General features: G+C 38.9%; 4 protein-coding genes across 4 annotated transcripts in view; 3 read left to right on the top strand and 1 right to left on the bottom strand.

Moving 5' to 3' along the window:
* Positions 1 to 22: 22 nt before the first annotated feature.
* On the top strand, positions 23 to 1,929 carry LOC101296683 (ATP synthase mitochondrial F1 complex assembly factor 1-like). Its single transcript, XM_004303028.1, has 4 exons — positions 23 to 443; positions 750 to 829; positions 909 to 967; positions 1,608 to 1,929. The coding sequence occupies exons 1-4, from the start codon at positions 150 to 152 to the stop codon at positions 1,910 to 1,912; spliced, it is 738 nt and encodes a 245-aa protein (XP_004303076.1). The 5' UTR covers positions 23 to 149; the 3' UTR covers positions 1,913 to 1,929.
* Positions 1,930 to 12,295: 10,366 nt separating this feature from the next.
* LOC101296119 lies at positions 12,296 to 18,473 on the top strand. The gene is made up of 11 exons (XM_004303026.1): positions 12,296 to 12,637; positions 13,923 to 14,072; positions 14,239 to 14,291; positions 14,494 to 14,602; positions 14,715 to 14,849; positions 15,007 to 15,051; positions 15,678 to 15,865; positions 15,949 to 16,090; positions 16,788 to 16,834; positions 16,971 to 17,058; positions 17,773 to 18,473. The coding sequence occupies exons 1-11, from the start codon at positions 12,296 to 12,298 to the stop codon at positions 18,055 to 18,057; spliced, it is 1,584 nt and encodes a 527-aa protein (XP_004303074.1). The 3' UTR covers positions 18,058 to 18,473.
* A 312-nt stretch (positions 18,474 to 18,785) lies between these two features.
* LOC101296400 lies at positions 18,786 to 20,242 on the top strand. Its single transcript, XM_004303027.1, has 2 exons — positions 18,786 to 19,103; positions 19,856 to 20,242. The coding sequence occupies exons 1-2, from the start codon at positions 18,804 to 18,806 to the stop codon at positions 19,967 to 19,969; spliced, it is 414 nt and encodes a 137-aa protein (XP_004303075.1). The 5' UTR covers positions 18,786 to 18,803; the 3' UTR covers positions 19,970 to 20,242.
* A 1,748-nt stretch (positions 20,243 to 21,990) lies between these two features.
* Positions 21,991 to 27,523, bottom strand: part of LOC101306844 (pentatricopeptide repeat-containing protein At4g20740-like) — a 6,495-nt gene continuing 962 nt past the window's right edge. The window contains exons 2-6 of the mRNA XM_004305351.1: positions 26,330 to 27,410; positions 25,943 to 25,955; positions 24,175 to 25,011; positions 22,847 to 24,087; positions 21,991 to 22,649 (exon numbers count right to left, since the gene is read on the bottom strand). Of these exons, the coding sequence (XP_004305399.1) occupies positions 22,861 to 24,087; positions 24,175 to 25,011; positions 25,943 to 25,955; positions 26,330 to 27,410 (3,158 nt within the window). The 3' untranslated portion in view covers positions 21,991 to 22,649; positions 22,847 to 22,860. The remainder of the gene's footprint in view (positions 22,650 to 22,846; positions 24,088 to 24,174; positions 25,012 to 25,942; positions 25,956 to 26,329; positions 27,411 to 27,523) is intronic.

The following is a 27,523-nucleotide window of genomic DNA, read 5'->3' as shown; positions in this document are numbered from 1 at the left end:
GACCAACACCAAATAATAGTACACGGTACATTATTCTTTTTCCGTTTTAAACATGTTTTGAGAGCTTTCTTCAAAACCTCTGCTATTTCTCTCTTCTTCTGAAATCTCCATTTTTTTTTCCTTCAACTCAATTTTGGCAACTCCAATACATGTCCAAAATGCGAAGAGCCTCAAGGATCATTACCTCATTAGTTTCAAACCTCCGCACCTTTGCGTCACCGAGTTTTGCTCTGCCCAGAAACTCCTCCACTACTTTGATTCAAACCCCACAAAGGCAATCTCTTCCCGGTGGCTTTCTGAAATGGGGTTCGCTTGGTTCGGTTAGAGCTTCAAGTTTTGCCTCTGGGTTCTCGCCCTTGAAGCCCAAGCCCTTGGATTCCATTATTGACATTCAGAGGGTTAAGGATCGCTCACCTGAGGACATTGCTTCGGCTTGGGACGATGTAAGCTTCAAGTTTCCTTTCTTCTCTGTGCCTCTGAATGTCAAAGTTTATATCTTTGCACTAGTTTTGAACTGGGTTTGGTTCATTACACTAAAAGTTTGTATCTTGCTACATTTATGTTGATGCTAGTTTTGTTATATCAATGCTTTCAAGTTTGGCACTTTGTTGCTGTTTGGTTACTGTTTTATGTGTTATCCTGGCACAATTGATTATATATCGGAGAAATGGATAGTAATGGGCTGATGAGTAGTTCCTGGATGGTAGTCTACTTTGTCGATTTTTATGTGTCGAGTTCGTTTGATTCAGTATCACTTGGGGAGAGGACATATTGGTGCATCAATGAAAGCTAGTCTGTATCACTTGTTCGAGCATAGAGCAGCAGATTGGTAAACTGCTTACATGATTGCTTGATCTCAGTTTTCGGGTTTCCTCTTTTTGTTATGCTAACTTGTGTTATCCTCGCAGCCGGTATTTTGTCATTCCTCTGTGGAGAGGGAGTGGTTATGTCACGATGTTTGCTCAAGGTTTGGTCTCTAATGTTGCACTGTGGATATGGTTTAATTATTTGTTAAGCCAATTTTCATATGTTCTTTCGATTTGTTGTGTTTGAAAGCTATCTATTTTGGTACGTGCATTAAGTTTATTGATTATTGATTATACACAACAAGTCACAGTTCAGATAGTATTCAGACTTTATTTATTCAATATCTGCTGCTCGTTCTAGTTATCACTGGTAGATCCTACATTGGCTATTTAACGCTGTAAATGTTCTTGTAGAACAGTAGAAGCCATATGAACCATACCGAATATGGGGCAACCAATGCTTAAACTTTCTTCAGTTGCTTGTATAGTTTATATTCTTTTTTGTCTTTGTTTCTACACTCTTAATTGATGTTGTCAAAAAACTAGTTTAGGCTTAGCTGTTGAAACCTCTCAGGATGAGGGACATTGTGCCCTTGGTTAGGAAATCATTGAATTTTTCTTTCTAGTATATTTATAAGTGTTTACTATAAATTACATAGAGTCGGAATACGCATTGAAAATGGGGATTCATAGAGTAAAAACTTAAATAGACAAAACAAAACTTCTTGTTTATACGAATTCAACAACACCATTATGCCATGCCTGTCTTGTATATTTATTTTCCTTCAAACTTTCTTGCAGTGCAGATGCCACACATGATTTTCACCGGTCTTGAAGATTATAAGGCAAGAGGAACTCAAGCTACTCCCTACTTTACTATGACCTATTACAATGAATTTGCACAAAGCAAGGACATGGTACTTATCCGAGGCGATGTTGTTCTCCCCAGCAAGCTCAGTGACTCAGAAGCAAAATGGCTTCTGGAGACCACCCAAACCTTCTATTTGAATGACGTCAGGTATAAGTTGGTTGAACGGTTCAACAAACAAACACATGATTTTGAATTCAAGGATGTTTTGCAAACACTGGATATGCCGAATCTATGATTTCTCCAACAGAAATGAATTTTTGCCTTGTAGCAGTGATAGAAGTTTTTGATAATATCATTGACCATTCTGTTCGATGTACCGATCAAATAAGAAAGGGAGACTCATACGGTGTTGCATTAATGTCATACTCTGAAGATTGTGATTCCTTTTATTGTTTACCTGTGGATTGATGATTTGCTGTTTTACTGTAAGCTTGAGATTATGAGTTAGTTCTATCATGCCTTTGTTCAGCTCTTGAGATTATGTTGCATATACCAATGTTTTTGAGAAAAAGTTTTCTGTAGATACATCTCAGTATAACAAACAAAAGAAAACCAACCAGCAACAGAAACTTAGAAAGGGCCTGAAAGATCAATCAGATGAAAAACAAAGCCAAAATGCATTAGCAGGCAATCATGTTGTGTCTTCTCATTAGGGTGCTGCAAAAAATCGAGAAAGCCAGCAATATCTGCATCCGCATGGAATGCTCATCAGGTAGCTGCCAATCACGTCAATGCTGATGTTGATACTGTTGTTGTTGCTGGTACTAAAGAAGATCTCTCTTGGTACTCTTAGAGAAGAGTCAATTAGCCGAAACATTTTTGGGTGATATGACCTTCAGTACCTCATAGGACATTGGCATGGGCATTGGGATCGTTTGGCCTCTGCACAAGTGTGCAACTGCAAAGCCTTCGCTGTGTAAGCTTTTGAGATGGCCTTCGTTCCAAGTTTTGAACCTTGCTGATGGTCCTCTACTACTTTCGTGTACATATCAATGTGTCGAAGATGTGCTAAAACATTACAACTTACAGGGGTGAAATCTTTATATATCACTTGAAGTATAACAGAATGCATTTTTTGGTACCTACATATTTTAAGGGTGTCTGGCGAAACTTTCATTTAACATCGAGAAGAGATTTCTAGCAACAAAATCTGGTGATGTTGAAGTGTCTAGCGGACTCTAGCGTCATGATAGAAAAAAAAGGATATATTAAAGATTACGGACCAGCTCCAAAAGTTGTTGAAAGCAAGATGAAAGTTAGGAAAAACAAGCTGTCCTTCACTTATCGGTCTGAATGCGTATCACAATATGAATATGTGGAAGGTGTTTTTCTAACTATAAATCTATAATGTAGTTGTAGGAAGAGGTTCTAACGAGGACCATTAAGTTGATGACTAGTTAAGCACTTTCTCATTAATTATTTATTAAACCCACATTTCAATCACATTTTTCCATCTAAACCGTTTAATTTTTAGGTCTATACAAGTATATCATTTCTACAAATTTTCAGCCAAATTGATGATCTTTAAGGAATCGAACTAAATCAAATCAATGGACAATGCAAATCTGTCAAACATGAGCCGTTCAAGTTTATAATTAGTAAATTACATTTTTAAATGCCTTAACGATTTTCAATTTGGATGAAAATCTGTGGAGATGATCTACTCATATATATCTACAAACTAGACGGTCGAGATGTGAATATACGATTGTAAAATGCGCGAAACAAATAAGTGTTTAACTTAGTGGTCCTCATTAGAACCACTCCCTGAAGCTGTATATAAAACTATGTTTGATGCAAGTGAATCAAGAGCTTAGAAAGCTGTTGAACATTACAAGGAGGAGTTCGTTAAAAAAAAATGTATAAGTATATTGGTTATTCCTATTCATCACAAGATTTCCCATTTGCTCTAGGACAAGATGTAAAGATCCAAATTGACGAGTATGAGCAAGTCATGTAGAGTCCGAGGTAAAAGAGCAACATCATTGGGTTACAAACAAGGTAATAAGTTTTAACTATTTCCTTCATGGTAAGTTGACTTGTCTACTATATACTCTATTGGTCCCCGTTTTATCCAACCAAAAAAATGATATTGTTGAAGGAAAAACACATTTATGTGTGCCTTCGTCAAACTTGTAACCGATGAGAGTGAATTATGTAATTACTAATTAGTGATTAGTTAGTGTAATTGCTCAATCAGTTATCAATCAAATTTTATTATCATTATGTACGTTATAATTACTTTTGTAATATCACCTCTATATAAAGAGGAGCTTCAATGAAATGAGTAGACCAATTCCATTTTTCCTATTACACGTTATTAGACACGTTTGCTCTAGTTTTCATTTTTTTATTTGAGTTTTTGGCCACAAAACAACAACAAAAAAGAAAACCCTAAATTTTTTTTCTACCGCCGTCACCTACTCAGCCTTGATCTCTGTGCTCCACAGGCACACCAGCGCGCACCCACCCCGGCACCGCCCCAACCTAGTTCTTCGCACACCGGCACCGCCTCGTCCGTCACGGATCCTGATCTCACATCCCCAAACATCACAGCGCTGCCCTCGAACCTCAACGTGCCTATTGTCCCACGTCGATCATCCCAGCTCTCGTTCTACCCGATCGATCGATGTTTGGATGTAAAAGAAAATCCATTTAGTCGAAAGGAAGATGATGAAGAAGAGTAGAGAAATGAAAATTCTTCTCTAAAGTGCAATAGACACAATATTGTACTTAGCCCGATGAACACGATTGAGTGTTACATTCTCATTGAACTTGTTCAAGCGCAACGCAGTGTCATTGGAAGGTATAAAGAATATATCATGATACCTAAAGAAACCATTGACTTAAGTTCATCTTATCCCAAAAGAAAGATGAAAGGGAATGCATATGGAACTATAATCCCCTACACCAATACACCAAACAATGTTTTGGTTGGTCATTACTAATGCAAAGTATCTATGACCAATAAGTTGTTCCCAAACTGGTCATGTATTCATCATTAGGAACACAACGATACCTTGTGAGAAACATAGGAATGTGAGGACGTTCCTAACACCCTTGATTGATGTAAAAATCAGGGAGAGTGTAAAAATCAATGGGAGTGCAGACTTCAAGGGAAGTCTAACACACATACACTATCATAGGTGTTTTGTGCTCTTTTTCCCTTCGACCAAAATTTATTTTATCCCACTGGGTTTTGTTACTTGGCAAGGTTTTTAATGAGGCAACATCATATGCACCATTTTGTCTATGACTTGACACAAGGGGGAGTGTTGAAGGAAAAACACATTTATGTGTGCCTTCGTCGAAGTCGTAACCGACGAGAGTAAATTATGTAATTAGTGATCAATTAGTGTAATTGCTCAATCAGTTATCAATCAGATTTTATTGTCATTATGTATGTTATAAAAACGTTTGTAATATCACCTCTATATAAAGAGGAGCTTCAATGAAATAAGTAGACCAATTCCATTTTTCCTATTACAGATACATGATTTCCACAAAAAAAACCTAAACGGTGCCTCAAATAACCTTTGTGATAGCTTTAAAATCAATAAATCATGCTTCCCAGCCTCAATATTTCTGCAACACAAACTTTGCCATCTCCATCTTTTGACAGCTCGTCGATGAATCCTGTAACACCATTCTTGCTTAAAGCATCTTTCACAGTTTCTGTAGCATCCTGAAGGACCTTAGCATTAAAATCTTGAATATATATATAATACAGTCAAGCTCCTATATGAGTGTCTCAGCTTTGTTAGCGCTCTCCGCTTTACTTGTGGCCACATATGCATCAAACGCCTTCGGGCTCCTTTCCAATCATGCTATAGAAGGGGAAGGTCCATCAGAGTCAGGGGAGGTCCATCGCAGCTAGAGGAGGTCCATCAGGACAAAGAAACGCTCAATAATGGCTGTGAAAACCCGATCTGTGGTGGAGAGGGTCTGATCGACCGATCATGGTTGTTCTCTCAGTCGCACCTCTGTCAATCGTGGCTCTCCCAGCGGTATTTCTTTGACTCTTAATAGACAATCTCAATTTGGTGGTGCTTATGTCCTTGGAACATACTAGCGTACAACCAAGAGAATTTTGTAAAGTGAGATGATATATATGAGGACTGCTATATGAAGAAAAGTCTAGAGAAAGATCAAAAGGAACATAAATACTTTAAGATTCATTTGTAGGTGAAATTCAAATATTTCAAACTTCCCGCACTATATACGTTTCTCAAAATTTTATATTTCTTCTTTGGCGATCCGGGTGTCCCTCTAATAGCCAATTAGAGGTCTTTGATCCGGATGACATTCTAGTAGCCAAGAAGAGGTCTCAACGTCACTCGATAATGCTCCCTTTCCTTTTATTTGAAATTTTCAAACTTCCAACTCTATTTAAATTATGGCCGAAACTGACTAGAGCTCAGCTCACAATAGTCCCCAAGCATCATCATATTGGTCATCTCCTCTTACAAATATCTTCTGTGAAGTGGAGCAGCATTGTGAGAAGACTTGTGTCTCCAACCCCCACACTATGAGTTGGGTGGCTCCAAAGCTGGTTGAGAGTGATAAAGTAGTCTGGGGTTCACATCCAAAACCAATTGGCAATGGATGGAGTGGCCCAAACCCTTATAAACCCACAAGCTAGGTCTCATATTCCCGATGTGGAATTTATATCTCAACATGCCCCCGCACGTGTGGCGAATTTTCAAGCATAACACGTAGACAACATTTTAGGTGACGTGGAGTGCGTGTGCCCTTTGGGCTTCACACGTGAACGTGGGTAACTCGCTCTGATACTATGATAAAGTAGTTTCGGGTTCACATCCAAAACCAATTGGAAATAGATGAAGTGGCCCAAACCCTTATTAACTCATAGGCAAGGTCTCATATTCTCGATATGAGATTTATATCTCAACACTCCCCCGCATGTGTGGGGAATTTTCAAGCCTAACATGTGGACAACATTTTGGGTGACGTGGAGTTCGTGTGGCCATTGGGCCTCACACTTGGACATGGGTAATCTGGCTCTGATACCATGATAAAGTAGTATGAAGTTTACATCCAAAACCAATTGGCAATGGATGGAGTTGCCAAAACAGTTATAAACCCACAAACAAGGTCTTATATTCCCTATGTGGGGTTCATATCTCAAACAGAGAGAATTGAGATCAACTTTCATTTATCTTGTGGGATCTTGCTAAGAATGGCGTTGGAGTGCCAGTCATAATTCAAAACCATCGTGAACAGTTGATCGTCGAGGTCTTCACCGACCTTCACAATAACAACTAATAGTAATGAGGTAGAGGCAAAGGTGGCGGTGATGGTATCAGTACTCGCGCAAGGCCAAAGCACCGCCACAAAGGTTATTTTTTAATGCTTAAACTCCTTTTTGGTGAATCACATCTCAATTTTTTTTTTCCCTCATGGACCAATGGTAGTGAAGCCATATTTATTGGAAGCAGTTAGGAATTGCAAGAATTTGATCAGTTGTTCTTGGGAGGTTGCAGTGCTGGAGATGAATCATGTTGTTGAAGTGACAAAGAGAATGAAAGAAGAATATGACTCGATTCCCCTTATTGGATAATGCCTCCGGCGGGCTGGGTTCCAAACTTGCCAGAGTTGTTGAGTGTTGAGTCTTCTTCTAATTTCAGAGATGCCTAGAAGTCCAAGAGCTAAGATTTAGGGTTTTAGATCTCTCAATTGTGTTTAGGGTTTTAATTTTACCTATTGTGTTTTTAGCTCTTGTTATGAAAGTTCATTCGGTTTATATTATTTTTAGCATATGAATATATAATTAAGGACATTCTATGGAAAAAAAGTTACAAATAAATATAAGTACGTACTTTGTGATTCCTGAGAAGGGAGTCCAATTAAGGAGAAGAAAGTTGTATGAGTTTGTGATGGAACCACTTGCGATTAAAGGTGACGAATAAGGTATCTGAGCTAATGTTGCTGCTTGTACATGTTTTGCACCCCTAAATCCTAAGGATTCACTAGAGAGCGATTCATCAAAGAACGGTGATTCAATAAAGAGCGATTCACCTAAGATCTTCTGCAGTCGTACCTCTACAACAACCCAAGGACTTAAACCGTACATCATCCAAGGATCCAGTTGCCTCCCAGTCGCACCTTCGAAGTCAAAACATGATCTAAATCAACAACTACGCCCACCTAGAAGAATGTCGCCGCTTGTTGTCGCCAAAAGAAGCCGAGCCGTACCCTTGGACACTCGACCCCTTTCTTCTCGTCAAACCGATCCCAGAAATTGCATACCAACACAAAAGATTAGCTGTAAATCACACCTTCAATCTCACCACCCCGCCACAGAAGATTGATAGGAAACCAGAGCCGCAAAATCCCAATCCCAAAGCAAACCTATCACTGGGAAGCCTCTCCTAGCCACTGCATACACTCGACACCTGACGACTTCTTCCAACCGACAAGGTTCAAAAGACGTGGCCGCTCTACTGCTTCAAACCTAGGGTTTCAGTATACAAAGCTCCGGTTTCTGTGGAGCTCTCACACACATTATTTTGGTCCCACTACCTTTCATGGGTCTCTCACTCTCTCTGAATAGAAATTGATTGCAGCAAAATAAATAGTTGGCAACCTGCCATGACTTAGAGTTACAAAACTCCATACAAATCTGTGATGAGCTCACTTAAAGCGACTTACAAAATAAAGAGAAGCCTTGAGTATTCTAGAGCAAAATCATCTTTGGACTCCCGCCTAGTCTAACACGCAATTGTGGTGCTCAATGAGAAGCCTCTTCCTTTTTACGGAGCGGATTCAATGCACCATGATGCACTTGAACCTTGACATTTGCAAGTAACATATATAAACGTCGTTAGTCAAACCCAACAAAAACAAGCCACAGTAAAAAGTAAGGAATTGATTGTTTTCTCCTCCTTCGATTCTCTTTTCTCTATCAATCTCACCCAACCAAACCTGATTAACTATCACCCATCATCGATCGACTTGCTGATATTCCAGAAATTATCAATCTTGTTCATCTTTTGGATATTAGAGGATCAAATTTTCCAAATCCACTCTGACTGAAAGTGAACCTCACTAAGCTAGTCATTATCTCAAATGTTGACTTTCTTGATGGCGGCATCGTCGGAATTTTGGGTCTCTTACATCTGAGTTTATAACACCAAGTCGCTCGACACAACATCATACATCCAAGTCCCTCGACATTTGAGTTCATTATGCCATCTCTAATCAGTAATTACTAAAGGGACACAACACGTACATTTGAGTTTTAAGAGCCGAATTTTCCTTGGCTTGTGGCTCTATCTCAGACATGGGAGAACTGTGGAGGTGGCCGGAGGGTGGTGGCATCTAGTTTTGGAGTCATAGTCATGAAGTGAAAGGAGAGATGATAGAGATGATGTGGTCTTTTTGTATTGTTGATATAACTAAGTTTTTCTTATTACTTTTTTCTTCTAAAAAAAAAAGTTTTTAACTGTTCTTTTTTTTACTTTTTACATTTTTCATTTTGTATTTATTAATACATTAAGCTTATTTCTCTTTCTATTTTAGTTACATTTTTGGTTTGATTTAATTATGTTGTTCTATAANATTTGAGAAAAAATATTCTACTTATATATGGTTGATTTTTTACCGGTGTATATTAGTAACATAAGCTTTTTTTTTGTTTTTTTTTTTTTTTTTTTTTTTAAACATAAGTTCTTTTGAAGTAATATAAATTACTAAAGAAAGAAGTGAGTTTGTTTGTAATTTAATGCAATTTCATGTTTCAATAATTAATTAACTTATTTTATTTTTGGATATTATCATTTATTGAAAAAACCCAGTAACCCACCATCATTCTTTCGTTCTTATTTGGAAATCCATTTCCAGATCTGCTTCTTCTTTCCTCCTGTCCTTTATTGCTTCATGTTACTTCCATTGTTTTTCAAACCCAGCACTACACTAGTATAATCAGATCGAACCATGGATCATATGTGATGCGTGTGTGATATCGATTGCCGACGTCACTAACAGACTTGATAGTCGATCGAAGAGTTTTGAATTCTTCGATTCAAACCCACTTCAGAAAGCACAGCAAAAACCCTCCTCCTCACAACCGGGTCGAATTTCCCTCTTCGAATCAGTTTGTTTTCAATTTTTGAATTTTTTCCGAAATTCTCGATAATTTGTTGCCAACTGGGCCGAAATTTGAAAATTTTGAACAAAATAGAAAGAAAAGGCACAGGGACTCGAACCCTGGTCATTTGGTAGTTTGGGAAACACCTTAGCCATCCCTTCCAAGATGCAGTTACGTAAGATAACTACATTTAGTTATATTAAAAGTCACTAAATGTAACTATCTTTCCTTTAATTTTTTTCGAAACTTTAATGATATCGATACTTTCCCGAAATTTCCACCGAAATATCTATTTTTTGGAGGGTCGATATTTCCATAATTATGGATATTTAGTCCTTGTATGGATATAGAAAATTCAATCTTGGTTTAATTTAATCAGTTGAATAGTTACTTTACTGAGTTTTTACGTTGTTGACTGCTTTTATTTTTGTTTCTAATTTTTTGGCAGTGTTAACATTGATATTAGTGCATGTCAATAATTAGATCAAATGAACGGCTGAGATTAAATTATAACTATCGGTTTAAGTGAACCATGGTGCATCCAAGAACTTTCGTCCTTTCTAACATATAACGAAAGTTCTTGGATGCACCATTGTTCTCTTACCCTTCTTACGTTTTTGCGCAGAACAAGGATCAGCTTGCCCATTTCCAAACATACAGGGATCATCTGAATGTTTATTGTGCAGGCGGTACATCTAGGAAACTCTCGGACTCGGAGAAACGTCTCAAGTTGGGCATCATCGAATGCACACTAGCAAGACTAAACCCAAACGCCCCTCGATTCCGTCCTCCGTCGCTGCAAACTCTCTTTCAAAAGAGGCAAAAGATGCTTCTTTGTGGCATAAATGGCCGAGTCTGTAGCGCTATACCACAATACCCTTTTGCTCACTTGGAGTGGGAATTTTTTGGTATATCATCGGAACACTCGATTTTGTAAGATGCCACGTTGCATAGGTGTCTGCGGCGATGCTGACTCACTTGATGAACTTGTGGCGCACAGTCACGTCAAAACCGAGCTGTGTAGGCGCTATCAATCCGGTTACTGCCCTTATGTTTATGGAGATTATGAGCTTTAGTAGTGACTTCATTGAGTGAAAGAAGAAGTATATACACAATCTTTTTGCTGGAACTAATCTTTGCTGCGACAGTGGTTGAAGCTAGTTAGAACGATCGAGTTGTAATCAGGGCTTATCTCCTCTCAGTTTTGTGACCGGATTTAGGCTGTGTAAAAATGATGATGAATTAATAAAATAATTAGATCTATCTATTTGGTGATTTTTTTTTTTTTGATTGAATCTATTTGGTGAGTTGTAATCAACCTCTCTTCGCAAATCAATTTCTGTCTCCAAATCATTGTGTAACAAAGAAACAAAGTAAGAGAAAGAAGAAGAGCAAAGAAATTCCTTTTTTCGGCGGTACAAATTAAACTACAAACCCATTTCGTCGTTCCTTGTTCTGCAGACGCATGTCTGTGTAAAGCGGTATACATGTAGGGGTCTATACATGGGTAAGACCGTAATGATGAGGCTATTGACTATAGTTTTTTACTTAGTTTATGCGACATGTCATATGGCTGTATGTTGTGTCATCATAAAGGGGAGAAGAAGGCATAGTGTCATTCATTCATTCTTTTTGTTCACTCAAATTTCCGATATGAATCACCGATTCCGATAAAGCCCTAGGGAACGAAGCCTGTGAAGCTCTCTCTCAAGTCTTCATGACGTTGAGATTGGGCGACCGGAAGCTCTCGTACGAGATTCTAAGCAGAAACAACTCTGTCCAGGAGGAAGAAGTCAGACTCTTCTACCGATCCAACTTAGATCCAATTCGGCTCTTGAAACTCAAATTTGTTGTGTCCCTTTAGTAATTACTTATTAGAGATGGCATAATGAACTCAGATGTCGAGGGACTTGGATCTTGGCATTATAAACTCAGATGTAAGAGACCCAAAATTCCGACAATGCCGCCATCGAGAAAGTCAACATTTGAGATAATGACTAGGTAGTGAGGTTTCACTTTCAGTCAGAGTGGGATTGGAAAATTTGATCCTCCAATATCCAAAAGATGAACAAGATTGATAATTTTTGGAATATCAGCAAATCGATCGATGATGGGTGATAGTTAATCAGGTCTGGTTGGGTGAGATTAATAGAGAAAAGGGAATCGAAGGAGGAGAAAACAATCAATTCTTTGCTTTTTACCGTGGCTTTTTTTTTTTATCTATTAGTTACAAATGTCTGATAAAAGTGCACCATAATGCACGGAATCCGTTCCGATACACGTATTGAAACTAAAAACACTAAGAAAAAAAAGAAAAAAAAAAAAAAAAAAGAATACTGACTTGTCTAGTTTGACGCGTGTTTCCTTTTTCTTGGAAATATGTACCTCCAAAAATATACGGAGGTTTACACGATTCCCCGAGGTCTCTCAGATTTCCCCGCAAAGACTGACTGACAGTCCCCATTTTTGAATTGAGATAACAAACTGAAACTACCGAACCAAACCACCATGACCAACCACCACCACCTCCACGCGCCGCTGCGCTCCGCCCCTCAATCCTCCTCTCAATCCTTCACGGCCAAGCTCCTCCTCCTCCTCACTCTCCTCCCTCTCTCCCTCGCCGCCTTGGCCTTCATCCTCCAATGGCGCGGCGGCATCCCCGACCCCACCACGCGCTGGTCCCCTCCCGGATCGCACCACCTCTTCCCTGGCATGGAGTCCTCTCCTCTCTCCTCCGCCGCCGTCCGATCCTCCTCCTCCGATTGCGTCAACCTCGGCCGCAGCGCCTCGTCGTCCTTTCCTTACTACCAGAATTGGAAGTTTGATTCCGGCTCCAATTTGAGACCTAAGGTTTTTGTTTTTTTTTTCCTTTTAAAATTTTCAGATTGGTAGGTGATTGGATCTGTATCTCAAGGTTAGGCGTCTCAGATTTGAATATGCGTCTCAGATTTGTATAAATAAATGAAGGATATGAGTAGAACTTGAGCTTTGAGAGAATTCTTGTGCAATGTGGTTTAGTAATAGATGTTCTCCAAATGATGGTGTTGCTATGCTAGTGTTTCAGTGATCACTCTGTCCGATTGATGCTAGTGACTTGGGTACATAGATCATTTAGTTTGCTTTAGTATTGTTTTGTGTTTTTTCTTGATTGATCAACGAATTGCGTTGTGTAACTACTAACTAGGAGCTAGCAAGTATCACGGTAGGCCTTAATGTTCTACTCTTAGAGATGTGCTTTTGAGTTTTGGCTTGAATTGTGAAGTTGCTTTTGGGAGATGGTTAGTTGCTTCAACGGGGAAGTACTTAGAGATCAGCGAAAGCAAGATAACGAGTGACACAAAAATGAATAGCAAAACTTTAGACTGCTTGTGATATGATGCGATTCTCTATGTTATCATCTCAATTGCAAAGCATTTATATACACCAGCTGTCAAATGTGAAGTGACGTGATCTCTTTTCTGGCAACCTCAACTCAACCTTGCTCTCCGAATAGACTCTTCAATACATGGCGACATTTGCTTTAGGTTTTTGAAAAATGGATCTTCTTCTTTCTTTCATTTAAACCCTCCATGCAGGCCTGCTCCGATAATTGAACATGTCTACTGGGCAAGTCAAGTGGTTCTATGTGGGATAATTAGCCACAACCTTTATTACTAATGGAAATAAATGTTGAATTAGCTTCATCGATTTTATCAGTTTTATCTAGTGATGACTGATAAAGTAATGTTTTTAACTCGGGAAACTTGGGTCAATACTAGATGAACACAACACAGTTGCTTCTCAGGCACCTGTATAGAGTGAATCTGTAGGTAGTAGAACATGATTACATGGTTCAGCGATTATTTGAGATTTTCCATTCTACTTTCTGACTGGGGTGGTTATAAGGATTTAATGTGATGTCTTGTTTCTATTTGTAACACTTGTGATGACATTTCATATGACCCGATTGTTTGGATGAATAATGCTGGTGGTTAGGTTTTAGTACTGCATTTCAATACGATCACTTGTTAGACATAATGGCATTTTAGTGAATTTCCCTGTCGTTCTTGTAATGACTCTGTGTTATTATATCATTAGTTATTTGTTAAGAACTTAAGAGTCAATCTTTAACGAAATGTGTCTTCTGACTGTGCAGATATTAATTACTACAAGTACGTCGGCAGGCTTAGATCAGATTTTACCATGGATGTTTTACCATAAGGTTATTGGAGTCTCCACCTTTTATCTTTTTGTGGAAGGAAAGGCTGCGTCTCCTGAAGTATCCAAAGTTCTGGAGTCTATACCTGTGAGTCAAAATATGCTTTACTTCGCTTATGTTCAGCTTAGTTGATTAATTCTTCTTTTGGCCCACTTTTTCCCTCTTCAAATGCATTTCTACCTTATCTTGTGATTTTTTATTGGGTAAAATCTGGTGAATTTTGTGATGATAAATTCTCTGATATTATTCTCAGGGAGTAAAAGTGATATACAGAACAAAGGAGCTGGAGGAGCAACAAGCTAGAAGGTGAGTTGCCACTTTCTGCTAGGACTGCTCTTACGCGATCTGCTAATATAGTTCTCTTTTATAATTGCTATATTTCTGGCTGTTTAGGCTCATTCCTTTGCTCGGGTTGGTGAATGATAATTGTTAAATGCTTTAACATTGCTCTACATTTATCTTTGTAATTGTTTCTTGTACTTGTGCTTCTTGTCTTTGGTGCCATCAGTCGGATTTGGAATGAGACATGGCTGTCAAGTTTCTTCTACAAACCATGCAATTATGAGCTATTTGTGAAGCAATCTCTCAATATGGAGATGGCTATTGTTATGGCAAGGGTAAGAAAGATGTTTTCTCAATTACCTTTCCTCTTGTTATTCTGACTTTCTGATACAAGCTTGTGTTGATTTATTTCTTTTTGCCTTGAAATTTTCTCTGGCATACAATTAGGATGCTGGGATGGACTGGATTATTCATCTTGATACTGATGAGTTACTACACCCAGCTGGCGCCAAGGAGTATTCTTTAAAGCAGTTGCTGCAAGATGTGCCTGGGAATGTGGATATGGTTATTTTTCCGAACTATGTAAGTGAATTTGTAGTGGTACTTTTAAACAATGGTAGGCAGGTGGTTTAACTAAAATGGGCTTTGCTAGTCATATTACTTATGCGTATTGTCTTGTTTCAACCCTGATGCTTGTTATACAGTAAATATAATTAACAGTGACATTTTTGTTGAGTAGGAGAGCAGTGTTGAACAAGATGATATTAAAGAACCTTTCACTGAGGTAAATTTTCTCTATTGTCCATTCTTGTTGCTTTTTTACATGGTTTGGTAGATTCTTTTTTACACATTATTCTAGTGTTATAGATAGTAGTGAACTATTATGCTTGTCATGATGCTGCCTGTCTGGATGGAGAAGCTACCGTTATTGTTAATAATCAGTAATGAGTTTGAATCCTTGTCTTAGTTGTAGGTTTAAGTTAACAAGCTAAAAGACAGAATAATATTGTTGCTCAATCAATTAATCCAAATATGCAGCAACAAAGTTGGTAGACACAGGAATTCCTTTTCTATATCCATCTAAATGGATTACACCAGCTATTTAGTGTAAGTGTTTACTGGAGAACAGATTTATATCCAATTTGTAAGACACCCAACTTGGTCTAGCCGTTATCCACAATCTAGACATGGGGTCAGTGAAAAACTTTAAATACGGGCCTTTAGTTTGACTAGAAGTGAACATGGTGTTCTTTTACTGTGACATCCATAGTGAGAAAGTTGCTAGAAATGTTTCCTTGTTGATCTCTTAAAAGCTACATGTTCTCCTTCTATTATAGTTTTATTTGCATTTGATTAGAAATGCATATATGGTCCTTGACTTGTTTCTTCATGTATTTATGACACTAATAGGTATCCATGTTTAAGAGGAATTACGATCATGTACCAAAAGATACATACTTTGGAATGTACAAAGAATCAACTCGTGGCAACCCAAACTACTTTTTGACTTATGGAAATGGGAAATCAGCTGCTCGAATTCAAGAACACCTCCGTCCTAATGGTGCACACAGATGGCACAATTATATGAAAACCCCAAAGTACAGTAATTTTGTATTGAAAACAGCACTGGTTTTTTAATTTATTGATTGCAGCAATAATAATTTCTCGCAATTCCTTTTAGTGAAATCAAATTGGAAGAGGCCGCTGTTCTACACTACACATATGCCAGATTTTCGGACTTAACATCGAGACGTGATCGGTGTGGCTGCAAGCCTACAAAGGAAGATGTCAAAAGATGCTTCATGTTGGAATTTGATAGAGCTGTGAGTTCAATGCGTTATTTAGTCCTTTGTTTATCTCTTTGATTTTACTGCATTATCAAGTACATAAAATGGTTAACTTATAGATGAAATTGACTTTGTGGTCCATGTGGAACAAAGCGTATCATATGAAAACTGAAATGTGTTAAGGTTTGCCTTCAAAAGCCTATATATAGCAAGAGGGAGAATTCAAATGAAATACTGATACAATTAATATACCTCAAGCCTAGGATACATTTCGGTGACAGAATGAGATGCTGCCAATTTGTATTAGGTTAATGATAATGTAAAAAGTTAAAAAAAATATTTTACTTTTCGTAAGCACTTCAATTTTATCAAAGCCAGTAAGTTGGGTTACTTGGGATTCGGTATTGACTATTGTGCATAGTTATCGACAGATAGAATTATATATTTATTGTTGGTAGAGGTATGTTTGCCACATTAAAATAGCAAAGTGGTTCATCATTTCCATCTCCATGCATCATCTGACTCTGTATGTAGCAAAGAACGTCTTGTAAAACCAATATGGGAGTTTTTCTTGTACTTTAAGAATTTCAGTGGACAAGCTAGCTTTTATCCCTGTTTATAATTTCTTTTGGTAGCACCATAACAGTTGTACTACGTTCCAGCTGTCAGTCATAATTTTATTGCATTTTATTTTCTTTACTCTTTATATTCAACTAAGCAATTAACATTGCAGGCATTCATAATTGCTTCAACTGCAACTGAGGAGGAAATGCTGAAATGGTAAGTTCTTTTTCTCTTAATTGCTAATTTGAAGCTTACTCTTATGAGAAACTGATTGGCAGTAGCTTACTTTCGTTTTTGTATGTCCTTAATTAATCCACTGTTAATTGACTTATGTTTTATGATCCTGTTCTAGGTACCATGAACACATTGTATGGGATGACAAAGATATAAAAATAAAACTTTTGAGAAAAGGCATCTTGACCCGAATTTATGCGCCAATGGTAAGCCTTTTTTTTCAATTCTCTTAGCCCCTTAAGAGCAATATATAACGAGATACAAAAGTCTCAAATTTCCAGAGCAGGAAAATGTTTTTATCCACTGATATCATACAGCAGAGGAAACGTTTGAGTTTGCTACTGTAGTTATATATTTGATTCATGTGATATCTGGTAATTTTATTTTCATATATTGTGAAGATGAAGTTAAATTATCACAGAACTATACATTAACATGCTCATTTGTCCCATAATGTTCATAGACGTCTTGCCTTTTCTTTTGGCAGTTGTCTTATTGTTATTGCGTCTTGAGCTTCTAATTGTTCTTATTGTCAGTTTTCCCCCTTCAACATCTTTTTTATTTATTTTTTACTTACTGTTTCCCGTCATTCCCGCCTCATTAAATCTCGTCATTCTCTCCCATCTCTCTCTCTTTTGAGTCTCATTCATGATCTCTCATACTATAGTGGAAAGTGCTTTAACTACAAATTAAAAAGAATACAAAGAAAGAATTAAGATAGTATGTTGTAGCCATCTGTTTGTTTCTGATAATAGTTGAACTCATGTAAGCACTTGATCTACTTTTTGGAGTTAAAAGGTTTGAATGGTTTGAAACTACATTGTCTTTACAACACATTGAATTAGTTTTAAACTTTTAATGATTGATAGATACATATATCTCTATTTTATATTGAAGTCTATATCTTTTGTTCATCTCAGGCCATTATCCAAGGACTAAGGGAGTCGGGAGTCTTCAGCTCTGTTATTGCATCTGCCCCAACAACACTCTCAAAGGAAAAGTTCTTGGCAACAATTGATAGTAGTAATTCCTCTAGGGCTACTGCTTCTGTATCCCACCCGTCGAGGAAGATAGGTATAAGCAGAGAGAATAAGGCTACTGCCAGGAAAACCTTGGATGTTGAAGTTGCTGAATTCCAAGAATTTGCCGTTCCACCATTGGCCCCTCCAGTAATTGATTTTAATGAACTCACCATTGAAGTGTAATAGACCTCACAACATGATTGCTTGTTCTGGGTCAACAAGTTAAATGGCATGGAGAATCAGGAGAGAAAAGTAAAAGGGTAGACAGGCTTGTTGTTGGAGGTTCATTCGGGTTGGTTCTTCCCGATCATTGTCCAAGCGTGGTGAACAATTGATATGGATTTCTGTGCGGCCTCTATAGATCAGGATATATCAGGTAAGTTGGGGTTCAACAAGAAATCTTGCATTGTTGTGTATAGATAGAAACCTGTGATGAACCATTTTGAGAGTTTGGAATTGTTGTATTGTAGAAATCTGTGTATTAGGATACTAAAATATATGTATAAATTTTGAGATTTGTTATTATTGATGTTATCTGTGGTCACCAGAGGCGTTTTTCATGTTTCCTAATGGTCATCAACTCATCATCTATGTTTGTTACTCATTTTGCTTAACAGAAAGTGGTCAATTTACTGAGATGACACTTGATCATGATTTTCTTCTCTAGAATGGCAAGCCTACTTGTTCAAAATTATGGGAGGTTGTGTAACGAATTAGGTACAGTTTTTCATTTGGTAATATGTGATTTAGGTTTTATGTCCCTCTTTATATTTTACGGTTTTATTAACAGTTAAGACATTAGGACGGTCGTTTAGCCCCTGTTAAGAAAAATAAAAAATAAAATGTTAGAGGTCATATTTAAGCTGACGTAAGCTGGAGCGACTTATATAAGTATTATCCATCCAGTGCTCTCAAACAAGCTGCTAACCATGGCAAAGCTTCTTCTCATCTCCAACGCCACCACCGCCTCTCTCACTCTCTCTCCTCCCTCACTCTTCTCGTCACGTGCTTCGTTCAAGCCTCCCCACGTGCCGCCGGTTCGGTTTCTTCTGGCCGGGAAACCACCCTCCAACAGCAAGAACAGCAGAGGCGTGACGGTGGTGACCAGGGCGGGCCCCACCACGCAGCAGTACCTGTTCGCTTTCTTTCTGCCGCTCTCCCTCATCGCCTTCACCGTCTTCACCTCCGTCCGGATCGCCGACAAGCTCGACCGAGACTACCTCGAGGAGGTTAGTTTAGTTTGTCCCCCATTCTCTTCAAACTCTGGTTAGTGTAGTTTCAGTTTTAACAAAGATCAGATATTTAGTGTTTAGTTTACTTTCCTTGCTTAATGTGTTACTTGATCTCACTGTGGTTCTATCTGTTATGGTTTTTGTTAGAGATGTGTTTTAGAGAAAAGTAATGTGTTTATGATGAAGATTCTACTTTGAAATGTCATGCATGAAAACCTTGTCTAAATTGTGATTAGGGATACCTTGTGCTACTATTTTCTTGTTCGCATGGTTTTCGGGTATATGATCTCAAAGCATCAATGTGAAAAGTCCTCTCAGCTTTGGAGTACCTAATTTCTAAAGAGGATGTGTGGGAAAGTTGAGAATTTTGGAAATGCTGCTGCAAACACAGCAGTTTATGATTTGTTCAATTACTAAATATCAAGTATGAGATTCTAACAGAATATTTGTCCATGCTACTTTTGTTTGGCTAAGCAAATTCTGTCAACTAGCATTCAATGTGCTATGAAGCCATGCTAACTGTTCCTAAGTACATAGGAATGATAGGATTGGCATGTAAGTTTAGTTCCCACTATAATAAGTGTGACCTCACATAATCAGCCGCTGAGAAAAGTTTTCCACGAGAAATTTGGAAACTGTGTGGCAGTTATCATTGTTTGTGACTGTTTTTGGTAGTGTTCTGTGCTGGATTTTATTATTATTATTGTATTTTTTTCAAGTAAATCATAATGTATGTGCTTCTGAATCAGGTTGCAATTAACCAAGCTATCAGGGAAACTGATGAGGATGATGAAGTTGACATGTCTCTGGAAGAAAAATCTGCCGTCCCACGAACTCGTAATCGTCCTAAAAGGGAAGTCTAGATGTTCTTGTTATAGTGTCATCTTTAGATCAGCCTCTGGTGTCATTGTGATTTTGTAAATGGGAATAGAGGAACCTTGTAGACTTGTAGCTCCCGGCCAGTTACCTATATTGACGATTTTGTAGGGTTGAGTCCAGTTGCACCTTATTTCCCAAGAGACAAATATTGTAAGTTGAAAGGTTGAATACCCCCAACGGCATGTATTGTGTCTGTGTTTGTATGTAAAAAAGATAAGTATGGAATGAAGATACATTAATCTTATGAGTTGCAAGGGATATTTTCTTTTCATAAGATTTACACATCAATCTCAAGTATTATGATCTGATATATTGCAGTTCACATTTCTGAGACATGAAAAAGCAGAAAAAAAAAAAAAAAAAGGGGTAGGGAGATAAATCATGAAATTAGCACTCCTTACATTGAAGAATCAAGAATTAAGACTAATATCCAAATAACAAACAACTTATTTTGGGAGAATCAAACTAGGATGATAAAGTACAGGAGTTGGAATTAAACATAAGTAGCCTAGCCCTCCAACGAAGCAATCCTCTTTGTTATAGCTTCTCTCTTAGCTTCCAGTGAAGCAAGCTTTGCCTCATGATCATGATATCCAATCCTCAATTCGTTGTCAACCTTGTACATTTCATTTTCTCCAGCAACATTCCAATTAGTGTGAAATTCGTACTGCATCCCCAATGCCTCTTCGGAATTTATGTTCTCATCACTATCAACATGCAACTTCTTCTTGCCTCTGTCATCCTTTAAAATTTTCATTCGCGAATCATAAAAACCAGACAAGGACAAATCCAAGTTTGAGCAGTTTATCTTCCCTAGCACACTTGGAGATGGAGATGAAGATGAAGGATCTTTGATTGCCGGCAGGCTTGTGTTAGAAGATGAGGCGTGACTGCAGGAACTCTTTGCCTGGTATCTGCGGATAATGCGCTTGATTTCTGTAGGATCTTTAGGCCAAGTCTCTACTGCTGGTGGAGCAGTGGTACTCTTGTCAGCTGGTTGGAACAGGATTACAGCGACATCGATACCACAGAGTATGGAAAGCTCCTCCGCCTTCTTAAATATATTCATCTTTCGGCGATACATCTTCTTGCGAGCCCTCCTCTGATCAGGTAACAGTTCCATGTTTCTATTATTTGGACAAGGAAGAAGAGCCATTATCTATCGACGATCTTATTCCAGCACTATGAATGTATATATATAAACCAAAGAAGTGACTTTATCTTCAGCCGGCTTGCTCTGATCTTACAGGTTTCGGGTAGTAAGTAGTTCATGCTCCCAGTTACCGCTGATTTATAGACGATCGTTTTGGGAAATTTGAAGTTAGATTCCCAACTAAAAACGGGAAACCAGAATAGAAAATTAAAATAATATGTTTCCTAATGCATGTTGGAATTGTCAATTAGAAAAAGAAACTCCCCAGCAGACCACGTGTCTTCCTTTCATAGCATTAGGAGATTCCTACTTTTAGAAGGACTCCATTCCCTTGAACTGTGTGAAATAGCAAACCAATGCCTCCACAGAGTGAGAAATAAGAGTGAATGAAGCTGTCTTGCGGAATAGAGCCAAATTGTAGCCAAAAGTTCTCACTGATAAAACGATTTACAGAATGTAAGCGAAATTGCGGAGTGAATCACAAAATCAAACACAGGAGTTGGGAAAGAGCAAAACGCCAGTATGACAAAAGAATGTTTAAGTTGGAAAATTACACATCCCATACTTTGTCCCTTAAACATCCCACACATTTGAATATGATTTCTTCATAATCAAATCTGTATGCCAACAAGAATCATCATTGAGAATCACAATAAGAGATAGCGAGCCGATCTTCAATGACACATCAGACAAAAGAGATGGCTGCATGAACAAATGAGAGAAATCATATTCATCATCTATAAAGAAACTGTACTATGTATATGTAGAAACACAAACCTGCGGGAATTACCTCAGGCTAGGGGATATTTCAGTGAGGGGAGGATACCTGTGCTGACGAAGTGATGTATTTTCATTATTTCTGGAAATGGACTACCTGCCAAAATTCAGATAACATACATCCAATGCACCGACACAAAAACATATTAAACAACCTGAAGAACTGCACATGCATTCTGCTGAAACAAACTTCAAAAAGTTCTGGTGACCCAAATTTTTAAAGTGGAATTATTACAATTAATATTAGTACCTGTTAGATCACCTAATGGAATTTCTTTAGTTTCCATTCTGTATATAGGTTGCCTAGTCAATCCTATACTAGCCTAGGAGTATAGTTAGACAAACTTACTCTTGTAGTCTCACTGTTGTATCATGAAACACTGCCTCCTAAGAGAAAAAAATGTATGAATTGTATTTGTCACGTCCAACATCTGCAACCGTCATACATGATATATGAACAAGATAAACAGTTCACCAAATCCTGGCTAAGAAACCCAATTTATGTAAAGCTTCAATTGCCAGGCCATACAGCAACGATTCATGGTTTTCAGATCCTTTACCATAATAAAGTTTTGATGATGACATGGAAATATGGAACTCACTTTCGTGTGGCAGGCATTCTGAATTTCAGAAAAGGATAATGGTCGATTGGAAATCGGGCTTTACCAAAATGTGCTGACTCTATGCAACAGATATCATTGGGGAGCATTTTGTAGCTTGTCTTCACTTTGATGCTGCATGAACAAAGTAAAATAAACTTTCAGGTTCCTTTTGGGATGTACAGCTAGAAATGGGAGCAAAAACTAACATTTATATTTAGAACTTCAGAATGTTCCTATTTAGAGAAATCCTCACACCCAGTTATGATTTTTTTTTTCTCCAATCCCGTATTTAATATGGTAAAACCTAAAGTAGTTGGTTCAATCAGTACCTGGCTTCGTAACTTCAACCTGACAGCAGATTACAACCCTTTGCTTTCAACTTGGATTCTAAACCAAAAAACTTCAAACCTGACACTATCAGATCTGCTGTCTTCTTCTTCATGTGTTCAATTAACATATCATCATACAAAATCATGTTGGCTTCTGTTATGAGTTTGCGCTCTTTCAAATTTGAAAATACCTTCCTTGCCTCCTCTATTGTGCCATGCTTACACATGCCAGAGATTATAGCAGAGTATACAACATGATCTGGTGGACAACCCTGCTGCATCATCTCATTCATTACATCAATCACCTTCTCAGCATTCTTGGATCTACATGCATTGAGAACGGTAAGAGAGTACTTGAAAGCCATGGGCCCACTTGTCACACTGGCTAAGCAGTCCCGGACTAACAGCATAACTGCATCAATCTCTCCAACATTGAAAAGCCCTTTAGCAAGAGAGCGATAGGCAGCTACAGAAGGAACACAAGACATCTCAATTATCTTATTATGACAGGCACAAGCTTCATGGAGATCCCCTTCTTCCATATAACATATAATCGCGGAGCTATAAGTGGACGAGTCAGGCTGGAAATTAAAGGATTTCATTTCATCAAAGAGGGATAATGCTTTCTTCACTTTCCCAAATTTGTGGAGGCCAGCAATAAGGATATTGTATATCGCAACACTATAATAACTTTTAACTTTCAACTCTTCAAACACTTCCAAAGCCATCATTACTCCATCCTCCTTCTCAGTCAACATGGAGAAAAATTTTGAAAGATCATCAATAACAGGACGACCACATTTCTCCATCTGTGCAAGCAAGTCGCAAAAGTTATCCATTCTTCTCATATCAGCATAAGACACCATAATTGGATTCACCGTTGCAAAATCTGGCCCAAGACCCTCTTGAACTGCAACTCGGAAAAGCTTATATGCCTTATCAACCCGTTTAACATCACATAAACCCTTGATCAGAGAATTATATATCCCCAAATCTGCTCTATACCCCGACGCCACCAAATCCTTCAACAAATCACACGCTGCCCCAACCTTCCTGTCTTCCACAAACCCCTCAACCAGCACCCCGTAAATCGCTCTATCAATCAAGAAGCCCTTCTCCTTCATCTCCCTAAACAACTCATACCCCTTCTCCACCCTGCCTCCTTTACACAACCCCGTAACCAGAGTCACATACGCCATCGCATCCGCCTCAACTCTATCCCTCCTCATTTCCTCCCAAACCTTCAAACAACCATCCAAATGACCCTCCGAAACCAACACCCTGATCATCGCCGTGTACGCAAACACGTCCGGCTTACACAAATTCACCCTCATTCTCTCCAAAAGCTGCAACATTTCATCCACTCTTCCACATTTGCACATCCCCTTTATCAAGATCATATAAGTAACACTCTCCTCCACCAACCCATCACCCCGAAAATCGTGGTAAACCGACAATGCCAAATCAAAATGCCCGGTCCTGACCAATGCATCCATCACCCTATTGTACAAGAACACCCGGGGTTTAACCCCAAATGTCTTCATTTTCCGAAAGACATGATAAACCCTGAGACCTCTATTGGCATCAGAGTGCATTCTGATCAGAATCTCAAACTGCTTCTCGGTCGGGGGCTTCCCCTGAGAGTCCATCAAGTCGGGGACTTGATCGGCCGACCTGAACCGGTGGGCCCGGTTCAGGCAATAAGTCAAGGCGTTGTAGGATGCGAAGGTGTGCTTGAAGCCCTTCTGCTTACCGGCCCAGTGGAACAGCTTGGAGGCCGAAACGGGGTCGTTTTGGACCTTGAGGACCTCGGCGACGAGGTCGGGGGTGACGCGGCGGAGCTTGTGGAGCTCGGCCACGACCGGCGGGCCCCAGTGGTTGCGGTTTTTGCGGAAGGCGTCGAGGATGAAGCGGGCGATGGGGGAGAGGTGGGAGAGAGAGACGACGGGGGCGGCGGAGGGGGATGAGGTGGACGGCGGGGATTGGTTGGTGTGGGGGTGCCATTTAGAGAGATCGAAGGGCTGGGATTGAGTGGGGATGGGGATGGGTTTGGGATTGGGTTGGGAGAGAGAGAGGCGGTTGCCGCGGACTGTGGGGCGGTTGCGGGAGGGCTTGCGGTGGCCGTAGAACAAGGTGAACTTGGGAGGTGGCATTTTGAGTGAGTACTACTCCCTCACTCTCCAGAGGCAGCTTCAGTTAAACAGCTATTTTTTTTTTCTACTAAATAACAAGAAGCATGTGTCTCCCAGTGAGAGAAGACCAACAAATAGAAATGCTAGCAACTAATCAATGGACTAAAGGGCTTAACATTTGAAAATAAAAATATAACACCAAGGATTGCTAACATTGTCGTCGTCATCATCGTCGTCGTTGGCAGATGTGAGATAATGAGGTAGTGAAGAGTGCTAAATTAGAGCGTTGATGCCCGAGTAACTAATATCAATCAAATCTCAAAGCACAAATCATATACAACCCAGCCGCCTCTGCTTTTGCCATATAGAGTTCTCAACAACTACTGTTGACATATTACCTTCTTGCAATCCTGGTGTGAATTGTGGCATGACCAAAACATCTTCTGTCATTTGTTAAGTTTGAGAATTCTCTTTCCAATGCCAATTCACAGTTCAACGAGAGAAGACGAGAATTTCTTTGTACAATTTGCGACAGGCTAGTCAAGATATACACGTCAGTTTTGTCATATCATATGTATATATTTGACACTGGAACTGGAACTCGAGCCAAAAGATATGTATATTTTTTTTTCTGAATAGCAAAATTTGTGTGATAAGACGTAATACATTTGGTTTTACGCAAGAAACCAAGAACACCGAACACACAAGTAGCAATTTGTAACCCAGAAATCAAACTACACTTGATAACTATATACATAAAAAGACACAAGCCTATTCAACAATAAAATAAAAGGACACAAGCTAATGAACAATATGCATAATTTGGGGGAACAGAATCAGTGAACCATTTCTAAGTGACTAATATAGAACAGAACGTTTCAATCTGTCTGAAGAAGCACACACAGGCAAACCATTAGTGCATGCTATAAACAGAAAGCTGGTCAATGAAGAGAGAAGAAAGCACATGTCTATACAAGCTGCAAGCACACAAGCAAAAGCAGAAAGCAGGTCTTGAATAGAGAAGAAAACTGGTAACAAACAAGAACACATGAATCCAGTCGATTTATAATTATGAGCTTATCCAGTCAAACACTACACTATCTCATGTCTCAGTAATTCCTGGAAAACAGGAAACTGATCATGTCTCAGTACTTTCTGGAGAACAGGAAACTGGTCATGTCTCAGTACTTGCTAATTGTACTAGGATACATGGTGCAAAGTTGAGGCATCCATTAAAATCAAATCCCTCAAAGTATAGATGCTGTAACACAACCAATCTGGTCATGTTGTTCTATTGTCTCCATCCACATGTTTTAAAATATCACGATCACTTGATCAAGCTATTCAATACCATTTGTCGGAACGGTAGCCGGCAATATATTGGTGAGACTGTCCCCTCTTTTGGCCACAATCATTCCAGTATCCACCTGTTTGACAATCACTCCCTTTAAGTCTTGAGTTTTGTTGGTGAGACTGTCCCCTCTTCTGGCCACTGTCATTCCTAGTTCCCCATCCGTTACTTTTTATCCTAAAATCCAAATTATTTCTCTGATCAATACGACTATCACACCGTTTCCAACGCCGCTCCTCTCCTCCACAATCTTTCCATCCTCGATCTTTCGTTGAAGCATCATTATATTGACTAGGACCACACCCCCAAGAATTTTCACCATCACACAAATTTATCTTCGGCTGAATGGAACCCCAAGACTTATTTAAGGGATCACCCCAACTATTACTACCTTTAGCATGGTTAACACCCTGACAGTCTTGTGGCCAAGGATTGCCACCATCATCCCAATTTTTCGAGAGACTGTCTTTTCCCATCTGGCTCAATCTCCATGACTTATCCCTACTATCTTCCCATACAGTAATTTCCATTCTTACATTGCTCTGAGTATTGCCACGTTCCCAGGGGTTGTCATTACCATTAACCAAACCTCTATGATTATTCCCTTGGTTCCAGCCCTGTTCTTCATTTTGCGAATTCCTGCTACTCTGCATATTGTCACATTCCCAAGGATTTGTATGAGTATCTGGAAGAAAGTTACGTCTATCTAAAGGAACTACAGCTGAATGTTCTGTCTTCCTCTTTTTGTGCTCCGACTTGTCATTTCCTTCATCATCAGGAGAAAAGTACGCACGATCCACTTCCTTAACAATATCAGGATCAATGAAAGGGTTCCAATCTATTTCATCAATATAAATATCTGAAGCAGGTAGAGAGATGTCACAGTGGAGGCTGTTGATGTCTGCCCAAAAGCGCTTTTTTGCATTTTGAAATGCCTCTTCACCAGCTGAGTCATCCCAATTGACTACATTACTACTACCATACATATGATTCTTGGCATCTACTACCTTCCACCATGGTATGGACCCAATCAAAGTGCAGTATTCCTTTTCCCATTGAGGTATACCATCCCGCCAAAACTCTAGAAAAAAAAAAAAGAAAAAAAAAGGAACTTTAGAAAAGATAAAAGAAAGGAGGATGAGCCCAAATCCACACTACTGTTGTATTGCTGCCAGAAGTCTGCAGCCTAACAAT

Source organism: Fragaria vesca, linkage group LG6, assembly GCF_000184155.1.
Source record: "Fragaria vesca subsp. vesca linkage group LG6, FraVesHawaii_1.0, whole genome shotgun sequence".
Taxonomy (NCBI): domain Eukaryota; kingdom Viridiplantae; phylum Streptophyta; class Magnoliopsida; order Rosales; family Rosaceae; genus Fragaria; species Fragaria vesca.
Note: the sequence above shows the minus strand (reverse complement) of the source record. Positions and strands in the feature narration are given on the sequence as shown.

Coding starts and splice junctions, on each gene's coding strand:
- LOC101296400 (XM_004303027.1), top strand. CDS start 18,804: ATGGCAAAGCTTCTTCTCATCTCCAACGCCACCACCGCCTCTCTCACT. Junction 19,104..19,855: donor ACCGAGACTACCTCGAGGAG/GTTAGTTTAGTT, acceptor CTTCTGAATCAG/GTTGCAATTAACCAAGCTAT.
- LOC101296683 (XM_004303028.1), top strand. CDS start 150: ATGTCCAAAATGCGAAGAGCCTCAAGGATCATTACCTCATTAGTTTCA. Junction 830..908: donor GAGCATAGAGCAGCAGATTG/GTAAACTGCTTA, acceptor TTATCCTCGCAG/CCGGTATTTTGTCATTCCTC. Junction 968..1,607: donor TGTCACGATGTTTGCTCAAG/GTTTGGTCTCTA, acceptor ACTTTCTTGCAG/TGCAGATGCCACACATGATT.
- LOC101296119 (XM_004303026.1), top strand. CDS start 12,296: ATGACCAACCACCACCACCTCCACGCGCCGCTGCGCTCCGCCCCTCAA. Junction 14,073..14,238: donor AAGTTCTGGAGTCTATACCT/GTGAGTCAAAAT, acceptor TATTATTCTCAG/GGAGTAAAAGTGATATACAG. Junction 16,835..16,970: donor GAGGAGGAAATGCTGAAATG/GTAAGTTCTTTT, acceptor ATCCTGTTCTAG/GTACCATGAACACATTGTAT.